Source organism: Neovison vison, chromosome 11, assembly GCF_020171115.1.
Source record: "Neovison vison isolate M4711 chromosome 11, ASM_NN_V1, whole genome shotgun sequence".
Taxonomy (NCBI): domain Eukaryota; kingdom Metazoa; phylum Chordata; class Mammalia; order Carnivora; family Mustelidae; genus Neogale; species Neogale vison.
In genome coordinates, this window is record NC_058101.1 from 31325817 (window position 1) to 31338805 (window position 12989).

At 41.7% G+C, this 12989-nt stretch overlaps 1 protein-coding gene across 1 annotated transcript in view; it reads left to right on the top strand.

Moving 5' to 3' along the window:
* The first annotated feature begins 3524 nt into the window (after positions 1–3524).
* The window catches only part of KCTD8 (potassium channel tetramerization domain containing 8), a 258410-nt gene continuing 248945 nt past the window's right edge, over positions 3525–12989 (top strand). The window contains exon 1 of the mRNA XM_044268090.1: positions 3525–4572. Coding sequence (XP_044124025.1) covers positions 3615–4572 — 958 coding nt within the window. The 5' untranslated portion in view covers positions 3525–3614. The remainder of the gene's footprint in view (positions 4573–12989) is intronic.

A 12989-nucleotide genomic window follows, 5' to 3' on the forward strand; every position in this document is an offset into this window, starting at 1 on the left:
CCTAATTTCAATATTGTTGTGTCTCAGCAAATAGGGAGGCCAGAGGAGAGGGAGAGAGTGGAGGAATAGCTGGTCACTTCATATGGACATGACCTGGGACACCCCAAAGCAACCACAATAGTACATCAAAGATCACTGATCACAGATCGCCATAACAAATATAATAATGAAAAAGTTTGAAATTTGGGGATAATTGTGAAAATGTGACACAGGGATACAAAGTGAGTAAATGCTTTTGGAAAAAGTATTTGGTGTCAATAGACTTGCTCAATGCGGGGTTGCCACTAACCTTCAATTTTAAAAAATAAACTATCTGTGATGTGCAATAAAATGAGGTCCGCCTGTGCAGTATTTGGTGTTGATTGCTCAGCTCATCAAAATGATTGTTCCAATAGTGTGGATCTCTTTTTAGTTTTCCCTCCTCTTTTAGATTGAGTTTGTTTTGATCAGATTATTTTCTCGCTTCTCCTAATTAGAATTTTGAAGGACCGAGTCTTACTTATCTCTGCAGTCTCATTGTGTAACCCGATGTCTAGCACAGAAGTTGATGTTTTGTCATCCATTCATGATACGAACATATTTATATGCGGTAAATATTCAATAAACAGAAACTTTGTATCTCTTATGGGCTGGGCGCACCATGCTGGGGATAGAATAGTGCATATGGTTATATGCCATACTTACAATTTAGTGAGAGACAATGACATGTCAGTGTGATAAATCCTGCCCATGTGTGAGTGCAGAGTGCTGTGGGAACACCTGTTTTGGTCAAAAGCTGAAGATTTCCAGAGAAAGTGCTATTTAAGCTGGGACCTCAGGGAAGAGATAAATAGGGTAAAGGATTAGGGAACTGGTAGGTAAGGAAAGGCATTCCTTGCAGAAAGAAAAAAAGGAAAAAAAAGACACCTGGACCTGAAGTATGTTCAGTTTGGAGTTTGGTCAGAGGGTTTAGTTATGGGAGGGAGTGAGAGTCAGAGGAATATAAGGAGAGAAAGGATTAAGGAGAAATATTCAATCAACATTGAAGGAATTATTTTAAGAAGCAATACAGCACACAGTGTAATTCACTAAGAATTTCTAAGATGATTCATTTAGAGTATGAATTTTAGACCATTTATCTTATAAGCATATTGTATGAAATTAAAAAATTAGAATGGATTTTAACCTGATAATATTGGAGACCTCATATTCATAAATACATATGCATATGTATTATATGTCCACTTCATTGAGATTCTATGGGCTGTACCATACTTATCATTAGGGATATTTCTCTCATGATAAATGGGCTTCATTAGTAGTGGTTTGAGGCATTATTATTTATTCATTTATAAAGGTTATAAAGCTCCTATTAATTCATTTTCCAGAACTATTATTTTAAATTCCAAATACTTTGTGCTGTTAGCTTTTAAATGAATAAGGTGAAGATCAATTCTACTTCTTAATTTGATCAATTTATAAATTTGGGGGGCAATAGGCTTATATAAGAGGATTGCATGAAGATGTATACCATAAACCCATTTTTAAGTCTCAGTCTTGGCAGATATGTGTTGTGTTCCTTCATTGGTTCTTTCAGTCTCATGTAACTTCAAAATTGATATAGCATTTTCTGTGGATGTGTCTTATAAGGGTCAATTAATTAATGTTATTTGTAACGCTCTGAAGAATAAGGTATTATTTATAAAAATTTGAGGTTAGTACTGTTATTTCAAATCCAGTGCTTTTTTTTTTTTGTGGGTTCAGAGAAGAACTTCTAAGCAGGCATATAGAATTAAAAAAAATAAAGACTAGACATTATTTTATCTTTTAGTGGTTAAAGTTCATCTGTAATATTGTTATAATCATTGAAATAAACTACTTTGTGCTACAGTATACTCTTTCACTTCTGTACGTACAATCAATGATTTTTTATGGCTTTGAATGCAAAAAGATGCCCCAGGTGGATAGCTAAAAGAAGGGAGATTTCTCATCTGCACTGCTATCCTAGGTAACCTATTTATTTATTTATTTATTAAAGGGAGGGAGGGGCAAAGGGAGAGGGAAAGGGAGAATCTTAAATCAGCCATCCTGGGGCTAGGACTATATCTCAGGACCCTGAGATCATGACCCTGAGATCATGATCTGAGCTGAAATCAAAGTGTCTGGTGGTTAATACACTGAGCCTTTCAGACACGTCCATCCTAACTCTTTATCACACATAATGCTGGTCTTGCAGACTGTACCTGTGCTATGTACAGGTGGAGAGGGCGAACTTAAATTCATATAATTTTCATTTGTGGCTTGACTCTTGGGGTTAGAAGATTAATAAAAACAAGCCATTTCTCTTGCCCAGTGAGTTGAAAGGAAAATGGAGAGATTAGATGAAGGCACTGAATGGGAATGGGAAGTAGGAAAAGAGAGCAAGTTTCCTCCCTGATTGCGTCTTTTCCTCCACAAACATTTATTAAGCATTTACTATGAATCAAATAATGAAAAGATAAAAGAAGAAAACAGTTACGTTATGTACAATCCTTTATTAGTTTCGGAGCCGAAATCAGATTTTCCTAGATTCTTCAGTTATACGTAACTCATGCAGTTAAATATGCAATCATGATCATTGATTGCAATAGAGGTTAGGGCATTTCGCCCTTCGCTTCAAAAACTATGGTAAAAGTGCCGGGTAGTCTGCAATCACGACTCCCACGCCAACATTTGCAGTAATGTCAAATTAGGAGCCTCGCATTTTTATTACAATTCAGACTCTCCTACCTTCCCCCTGACGCCCACCACTCCTTGTTCCACTTCCCACCTTAAAGCAGGCGTACCCCACTTTCCCTAAAAACACCCTCTTCCCTCCTCAACCAAACTAATTTTACTGGGCGAACAGTGGCGAGGAAGGTAAGGAAGGCAGGCCGGGAAGACGGACGAGAAGGAGGGAGGGAGGGACGGAGGGATCGATGGATGGAAGGAATGGTATGAATGAAGGAGAGGCTGTCCTTTTCCCCCGAGTGTTTTCGGTTCCCTGCGCTCTCCCCGCCGGCGGCGAGGCAGCATCTCCTCCCAGCTCGGCCCCCGCCCCGCCCCCTAGCGTCGGAGCCCCGCAGCCAGCGGCTGGCGCCTATCTCTTTAAATGACAGCTGTGGCTCGGGTCCCAGTCCGGAGCCTGACGTCAGTGCCGCCTCCCCGGCTGCGAGGAGTAGTTAGCGCCACCGTCCGCGCTCGGGGCTGGCTGAGCGCTAGCAAGCTGCTGGGGCGGCGAGTTTTCTTTGCTCCGGCCCCTCCTCCCGCCCTCCCCGCGGGGAGCCCAGCGGCTGCCTAAGAGCCGCTCGCAAGTCTCTCTCACACTTCCCCGCCGTCACCCCAAAGGAGCAGCCGCTCCTCCCCGCGCCTCCACCGCCGCCGCGGCGCCCGCGGAGCTCTTCTCCCGCGCTTCGCTCCCCCGATGGAGCCCGGGCGCCGCCGCCGCCGCTGCCCCGAGCCCTGAACGGGGACGCCCCGGCCGAAGGAACGTGCCGCCCGGCCCGAGGGCGCACCAGGCACACGCCAAGGCCGAGGGCTGCAAGGGTGGAAGGCGCGGGCTTCAGGAAGGAGAAAGTGCTGCTCTCCCGGGTCACTTGGCCGGCGGCGGGGGGACCATGGCTTTGAAGGACACGGGCAGTGGCGGCAGCACCATCCTGCCCATTAGCGAGATGGTCTCCTCGTCCAGCTCGCCGGGCGCGTCTGCGGCCGCCGCCCCGGGGCCCTGTTTGCCCTCGCCCTTCCCCGAGGTAGTGGAGCTCAATGTGGGAGGCCAGGTCTATGTGACCAAGCACTCGACGCTGCTCAGCGTCCCGGACAGCACTCTGGCCAGTATGTTCTCGCCCTCCAGCCCCCGGGGCGGCGCCCGACGCCGCGGAGAGCTGCCCAGGGACAGCCGGGCGCGCTTCTTCATCGACCGGGACGGCTTCCTCTTCAGGTACGTGCTGGATTACCTGCGGGACAAGCAGCTCGCGCTGCCCGAGCACTTCCCCGAGAAGGAGCGGCTCCTGCGCGAGGCCGAGTACTTCCAGCTCACCGACCTGGTCAAGCTGCTGTCGCCCAAGGTCACCAAGCAGAACTCACTCAACGACGAGGGCTGCCAGAGCGACCTGGAGGACAACGTCTCCCAGGGCAGCAGCGACGCGCTACTGCTGCGTGGGGCGGCCGCCGCCGCGCCCTCGGGCCCGGGAGCGCACGGCGCGGGCGGCGGCGGCGCGCCGGACAAGCGCTCGGGCTTCCTGACGCTCGGCTACCGCGGCTCCTACACCACCGTGCGAGACAACCAGGCGGACGCCAAATTCCGGCGTGTGGCGCGCATCATGGTGTGCGGGCGCATCGCGCTGGCCAAGGAGGTCTTCGGGGACACGCTCAACGAGAGCCGCGATCCCGACCGGCCGCCCGAGAAGTACACGTCCCGCTTCTACCTCAAGTTCACCTACTTGGAGCAGGCGTTCGATCGCCTGTCGGAGGCCGGCTTCCACATGGTGGCGTGTAACTCCTCGGGCACCGCCGCCTTCGTCAACCAGTACCGCGACGACAAGATCTGGAGCAGCTACACCGAGTACATCTTTTTCCGTAAGTTCCCGGGCTCCCCGCCCCTTCGCCGACCCGCGGTGGGGTCTGAGCCCGGCCGGAACCCGGACGGGGCCGGTGTCCCGGGCGGGGGCTTGGTTAGCTAGGAAATGCGAGGGGCTTTCCCTGTTCGGTCCCGTCACGCTGTGGACACAGTTTACGGCTGCGTCCCTGGCGATCTGCCTTTCGATCCCCGTCTTCTTCAACTCGGGAGCAAGCGTTTCCCAGCCAGTCCTCTTTCTTAACTTCACTGGTTTTGCGCTCTCACCCTGCGGTGCTCTTGGAGGCGCTGGGCGCCCTTCGGTGGAGGGCGGGGGAAAGACGCGACCCCAGAGCTGGGCGCGTTAGGTCCGCTTCTCTCTGCTTCCACGGAATTCCTGCGGGTTAACTTATGTGGGTCTCGGTGGTGTCCCTACAGAGGGCAGTTTGGCATCGGGGCAGTTTGGCATCGGGGCGTTTCGGCGCACGCCAGGATCACCTCCAGTTGGTGCGGGTCTCGCGCAGGAGCTTACAATTACGGGTGTTCTCGGCAGGGGGCAAGGAGAGAAGGAACCTCCGTGCTTCCTGAGCTCCTCAAGGGCCCGGGCATGAGAGCAGCTGGTGGGAAGGAGGTGTCCATCCACTCAGAAACCTCAGACTTCCCTCCCCCACGCCCGTTGTCGGTAACTGCTGGGTGTTTTGAACAGCGGAAGGTGGAGGGAACTGGGATTTGGATGTCTTCTGCTGTCAGGGTTGGCGATTAGGAAGGGACGTTGTGCGCGCGCGCGCGTGTGAGTGTGTGTGTGTGTGTGTGTGTGTGTGTATGTGACTGTGTTTCCTTTCTGGGCACCTCAAGTGCAAAAGGGGTCTTGAGCCCACTTTTCCAGGGGGACTGAAATGCAATGGTTTTCTGAAATGAGAGAAGGAGGGTGAGGATTTGGAAAGCATTTGGCAGGGTGCGTTTTGTAGTGCGCTTCGGGAGGGGGCTCTGTGGATCAAGTTCAAGGACTACACCAAATATCACGGGCTCTGGGGGGATGGGACCGGTACAGAAATCCGTGACGTTTATAAAGGGAGCAGGGCCACAACTAGAGAGCTATTTGGACAAATGAAAAGCCAGCTGGGATGGCGGCAGGAACATCATTTGGCAAACGCTCCTTCTTTGGCAAGACACAGGAAGCTTCAAAACTTGCTTGTAGAGTTGGGGAGAATATCATAGACCGCTTATGATAGAAATAGACCAGCTTTAATTGTATCTATTTCTTTTGGTAATTCACTTACTGTTTGGGAACTACACAATTTATTGCACTTTATTTTGACTGGAGAAGTGGAAAAGACTTCTTTTTTTTTTTTAAATTTTTCTTTTTCCACCGGTGAAAGCTTGATTGGAAGGTGCTCATTGTATGTTCTAGTAACCTTGGACATATGGTGACAAAACACAGCACACTGGGCGTTAGTGTTAGGTTGTCTTTTTTAATAGTGCTGGATTTCCTGTGAAAACGATTTCACAGAGAAGCAAAGAAAGTGCAGGTTGTAGTGGTAGATACAATCTAATTTTCTTAATTATATCAAAGTATTATTTGTTGTACAGTAAAAAGTTTGATAGAAAAGTTGCCTAAAGGAAGGTGATATTTTATTGTCTATATAAAACTGGGATCTCTTCAATATATATTAAGTAATTAAAACATTTTTTAGCATCACTGTTTACATTTGATCCTTTATCAATGGGACCTTTAACTAGCATTTCAGCTCTTAAACATGTGTGTCATTCAAACGTGGGTATACTTCATTTTAGAAGATGAGACTTCCTTTGACTCTTTTATGGCTAGAGGTTTTTGTTAGAAGATATGAGCACAGGGACGCCTGGGTGGCTCAGTTGGTTGGACGACTGCCTTCGGCTCAGGTTATGATCCCGGAGTCCCAGGATCGAGTCCCGCATCAGGCTCCCAGCTCCATGGGGAGTCTGCTTCTCCCTCTGACCTTCTCCTCGCTCATGCTCTTTCTCACTGTCTCTCTCTCAAATAAATAAATAAAATATTTTTTAAAAAAAAAGAAGATATGAGCATAAGTGCTCAGTGGTTAAGATTCTTGCATTTTGGGATCTTTCACAGTGTTGGTCTTTCTTTTTCCCCTAGAGAGTTGTGGACTTGACTTTGGTTTTGAGGAGAACATAGGTTGTATCTAAATTATGAGAACATGCTCTTAAAATAGTTTATTGCAGTGGGAAACTCAGGCAATGTAGCAAGGTAATTTGAGAGATATTTGGAATTTAGAATATTTAACTTCTGGAGCCAGAAGGAGTGTTAAATAAAATAAAATATTTCTATTACAAATAACTATGTGCAGAATACTCACATAACTAATGAGCTCTGAGCGTCATTCATAAAAGTCCTAGAAATTTAAGTGCTACAGCCTTCTGCATTGATTATTCTGTGGGGAAAGTACATGGTTCCAGGTTAAATAATGCTCTTCTGAAGTGGTATTCTAGTCATTGACTAACCAAATGTAATATAAAACCAATTTGTGATGTAAAATTTATCTTGAATCCTATTGTATATGCATTTATTTTATATTTTATATAGATTGTAGCATATTTTCACAGATTATTTTACACAGGATTTCTTTTAATATTGGTGAATGAAAAGATACTGTCAAATTTTTATATTTCCATTCTCTTCAGCTTAGGTAATGATGTAAGTATACAAAGTATACTTATTTTGTTTAGCAGTCTCTAAGAAAACTACCAGTATTATTCATAAAAACAAAATTAATGGATGAACTTGTTTGTCCACTATGTTTTAGAGATAGAAGGTGGCCTTATTTTTTATTTCCCCTTTAGCACACTGGAACGCCAGCTTCAACTCCTTACTCCCTCTCTCCTTTTTGCCCCCGAGTTTTTATTCAGATGGGAAGAGAGTAGCAAATGGTTCAGTAATCTTAAACACTGCCATTTGCCAAATGTGTGATCTTGGTTAAATTATTTATTTTTTCTGAGTCTCCACTCCCTTACCCGTATAATGGGGGTTATTATAGTATCAATTAAAAAATATTTTATTTATTTGTCAGAAAGAGAGAGAGAGAGCACAAGCTGGGAGAGCAGCAGGCAGAGGGAGAAGCAGGCTCCCCACTGAGTGAGGATTCCCGACGGGGTACTAGATCCCAGGATCCTGGGACCATGACCCCAGTCAAAGGCAGACACCTAACCAACTGAGCCACCCAGGTGTCCCCATAGTACCAATTTCATAGGATATGAGAATACATGTAAAGTCCTTAGACCAGGGCTTGACATATAATAAAAGCTTAACAAATGTTAGCAGTTACAATTAATTGTTAGCCATATTATACAAAGTTTGATATTCTTGTCAATATTACATTTTAACTTTGTTATATACCAAGTATAATCAACTTACTTATATAGTTAATTAGAAAATTATTTTTCAGTTAAATGGTAGCATAGTAACTTTCAAAAGTTTGACACAACCAATTTAATAACAAGTTCATTCTTGGAACTTGAATTTTTCAGGCCAAGTTCAAGTCACCTGGGCTTGCCAGTCTTCCTACAGTTAGTTTTTTGGATCAACTCCAACAGAACTCTTTTCTGATTCAGGGCCAAGAAGTGTTTTAATGCTCTCTACTAGGACTTGAAAGTTTGGTAATATTTTCTGACAAACACCGAGCTAGATTCATTATCTCCTTAAGTGCTTGTATCCAAGTCATTGGGTTCCAATGTTCAAGGTTATATACAGGCTATTAAACATTTAATACTAACTTCATCTGGCTGGATGGACACTTTTATCTATTCTCAGTGTTAACTCATTATTTTATCAAGTCTTTTAGACTATACTACTGATATTACCATTCCATATTACTCTTTTAATACTGAAAATTGTCCTTTCTTGAAGGAAAGTAGAGTGATTTTTATGCTTTTTGTTTTTTGGGTAGGGGTTATCTGTTAGGTGTGCTTATCGCTGTTTCTAGCTATATCTAGAAGACAAGGCATTTTATGTTGGCATTGTACTACATCAACAATAAATAGTTATAGGCTTGGCATGAGATATGTAGACTACCCATAGTTAGAATAAACAGTATATATATATATCTTTTATTTCTCACAATCAGTGTGTTTACAGAATGGTAGTACTGCTCTTATCTTAAAGTGCTTCCAGTTTTGTACTCCATGTGTTGGTTGAGTAACATTTGGTATAAAAGTACATACTTCTCTAGGATGCACTTGATAATCTTCTTTACATTTGGTATACATTTTTTTGTTGTGATCTATGAGAGTGCCAGATCTAGGAGTTAATGCCATTACTAAACTGAACTTTGAATTCTGATTTGTCTTAATGAATTTTTATATCTGGTCTTTCAAATCTATTCTGATTTATTTGACTGTGTGTGGAGGAATATAGCTAGTTGAGTTTAAAATATTCAAACAACTTTTCAGTCTTATGTTAGCAGGCCAGTTGTATTCAAAGCTTTCTAAAAAACATCTTTAGAAAGTTATTCTATTTAGATGTATACCTTTAAAATTTTATATTATTTTCTAGTCTAAAAGTGCTTCTACTTTTATCATCAAATGTTATATGGAAAAGAATTTTGTTCATCATTTTTTTGGTTCTTTTCCTTCTAAAGCCTTACTAGTTATTTTTGTGATTCCAACGTGAAAATTTCTTTTGCAACCACATAACAGAATGACTTTTGAGTCAGTGGAGAACAAGTAAAAGGAACAGATAACTTTTTAAACACCAGCATCCTGATTTCATGCAAATAAGTGAAATAATAAAGTGGACAGAAAATGACAAAAAACTTGGGGTGAAAAAGTTTGGAGGCTGTGCTTTTTCACTGGGTTCTGTTTAAGGGCTTAAACTTTTATGTCTGGCATAGTACAGTCTCTAACTTGATTTTTTTTTTTTTAAAGATTTATTTATTTGGTGGGGGAGGGGAGAGGGGCAGAAAGACAGGGAAGGGGAGGAAATCTCCAGGGGCCTCTGCTCTGAGTACTGAGCCCCACACCTGTCTTGATCTCAAGACCCTCAGATCATGACCTGAACTTAAATCAAGAGCCTGATGCTTAACCAGCTGAGCCACCCAGATGCCCATAGACTTGATCTTTTTTAAATAGGATTATGACTTTAACTTTCCCTGCTACCTCTACAGCTTCTTGTCAGCTGTTATTTGGATTATGAAGCTGGAAGGCTAAATGACTATAAGTTTTATTGGTGGAGTTCTTTTTTTTTTGGGTAACTTAGATTGCCAGAACTCACTGTGTGTGTGTGTGTGTGTGTGTGTGTGTGTGTGTGTGTATATGCGTGCTCGCATGCACATATGCATGTGGGACTATGCCTTAGTTAAAAAAAAAACAAATCCCCTGGGAAAAAGAGAAATAATCTGTATGAAAATAAGCATCAATTATTATCTATTCTATCATCATGAGTTATTAACTGGCATTAGTTAAAAATGTGAAAATGATTGTCAACTTGTCATCTAAAAGTAGCTCTTGTTTGATTATGAAAGTTATACATTCAGTTTTAAGAATTATATAGAAAAAAAGTAAAATTAAAAATCACCAACAGTAACTAGTAAAATCTTGATTTATTTTCTTCCAGTATTGTTTCTATACATTGTTTTTGTCCTATACAAATTGTTTGTATGCTGTCTTTGTTTTGTTTCATACATTTACTATACTTAATGACATTTTCCCCATGACATTAACATTTTTATTAACATCTTAGATAATAAAATTATAATGCATGTCTTTTGCCACAGACAGTATCATAATGGTGCTGGTGTTAAATATTCTCCCTGTAAACTTAGAAAAAAGTTGATATTTTTTCCAAAATACAGAATATGTAATAAAAACAACATTTATTGTGTACCTAATTTTGTGATGTGTTTTATACACATTACTTATTTACTTCTCATAACATTCTTCTAGCCTGGTTCCCTGCTACTCTAGTCAGGAAACTATGATTTGAAAAGGGTAAGTGACATCCCTGGGTCATAGACCTTATGGGGCTGAGATGGAATTTGAATAGATCTGTTTTACTTCAAAGACCTTCCTCCTAAACATATAAAAGTTATGCTTGTTTCATGCAGTCAATTTGGCAAGTATATTTCAGTGTTCCCTGAGTACTTAGAACTTAGCTCTACAAGCAAAAAAAAAAAAAAAAAAGTAGTGTGAATTATAGATGAATGAATCAAATATTTCTACATTAGATTTCCCTAAGAATACAGTAAATACACATTTTTATGTCTTTACTTGATAAAAGAGTTAATTTTTATTGCATATGTCTACCATATCTATGAATGTTTTTTAAACTAAAGAAAACAAACCATTTGACTCAATTCAGCACATTTTTTGGGGGGAACAAATATTTATAAGTTCAATAAACTGACAAATGTGACCGTGCTAAGGTAGTCATATACTCCTCTTCCATAGAAAATTCATTTTTGCTTTATGTATTAGAACGTATTTTATATGTTTATATGTTCTTTTCTTAGAAGATGGAATAATGAAGAGGCTATTTTAGTTTAAATCAATTTTGTTAATTACATGTAGTCTATTGGTTCTGGATAGTGGTTAATGGCATTAAATTATATACTTAGTATAATTCAATTCAAAACAATATTAAATACCAGCTGGGTATTGAGTATTGAGATTGACTCTTTATGTATATTGGGATGGACTCTTTCTCTCTCTCCCTGTCTCTCTCTACATATAATCTGTATGTTGTATGTATTGTATGTACATGTGTATTTGAAGTACTTGGAAAGTAGCATTTTAGATTAACCTTCAATTTATATTTATTGACACATTTTTTTTAGACCTTCTTTTGAATTAACTTAAGGGTGTTTGAATAAATCGACAGCATTCAGTAGCAGCTGGTCTCCTGCAAGACATGCTGCTATCTTTTCTAATCAAGTTTATTCTTTCAGTGGTGAGAGGCTGTGCCATCGGAGGTTTTGAAAGGAGTTGCCTAAAGATGAAAATGACTTTATTCTTAGGATTTCAAAGTTACTCCCACAGGTGAAGTTAGCTACTTTTAAGTTCTAAGGGTAAGGGTGAACCTTTCTAGAGCTGACTTGAATATACATGCCTTGCATCTATCAGCTGTAAACTCCCCAACATTCACCTTTGTGGGGAAGCATTTCACAAAATTGAATTATCCTGTAAGGCTAGTTGTATTTTGCATCATCCAAAGCAAAAGTAGATGAAGTATTTTATGCTAAGCTTGTATTATTTACAAGTTTGTATCCTAAGCTATTGGGTTTTTTAAGTGTATTCCTCAGTTTCATAGTCCTGCAACACTGAGTGTCCCTTTGCTGTAGAATCCTTTTGCATTTGGTCTCTGCACTTGCCTAGGTACACGGTCCTTTCTACATTTCCTACAATATGTAGTTTCCTTTCTCTCTCTTTATCCCTTTCTTGATAGATCCCATTTTTTCTAACTTTATTGAGCTATAGTTAATATGCAACATTTAGTAAGTTGAAAATAAACAACATAGGGGTGCCTGGGTGGCTCAGTGGGTTAAAGCCTCTGCCTTCAGCTGGGGTCATGATCCCAGGGTCCAGGGATCGAGCCCCACATCAGGCTCTCTGCTCAGCGGGGAGCCTGCTTCCTCCTCTCTCTCTGCCTGCCTCTCTGCCTACTTGTGATCTCTGTCTGTCAAATAAATAAATAAAATCTTAAAAAAAAAAAGAAAATATGCAACACGTTAATTGGATACATTTATGTCTTGCAATATGATTACCACTACAGCTTTGGCCAAAACCTCAATATCACATAATTACCATTCTTTTTGTGGCTGGAACATTTAAGCTCTACTTTAACAACTTTCAAGTATAGAGTTCAGCATTGTTAACTATAATCACAGTGCTGTACATTAGATTCCCAGAACTTAATCATCTGGTAACTGGAAGTTGGTACCTTTTGACAACTTTCTCCCTATTTCCCCCATCTGTTAGCCCTTGGTAACCACCATTCTATACTGGTGTTCTACAAGCTTTTCCTTAAATTCCATGTATAATGGGTGTCAGAAGGCATTGGTCTTTCTCTATGCATAATGCCCTTAAGGTGCATCTATTTGTCACAAACAGCAGGATTTCTTTCTTTCTCTTGGCTAAATGATATTCCTCTGGATATACACCACACGTTTTGTATCTGTTCCTCCATTAGCAGAACTCAGGTTGATTCCATATCTTGGCTGGTGTGAATAATGCTGCAGTAAACATGGGAGTTCAGATATCTCTTTGAGATTCTGTTTTCATTTCCTTTGGCCATGTACCCAGAAGTGGCTTTCCTGGGTCATGTGACTCTCATTTCATATTGATCTTCTGCATTAGTCCTCTCTATGAAAACTGACACCAGGTCTTACTTTTGTGTTCTCAGCTCCCAGTGCAGTGGCTAGTACATATTAAGCACTCAACCAAATATTTGTTT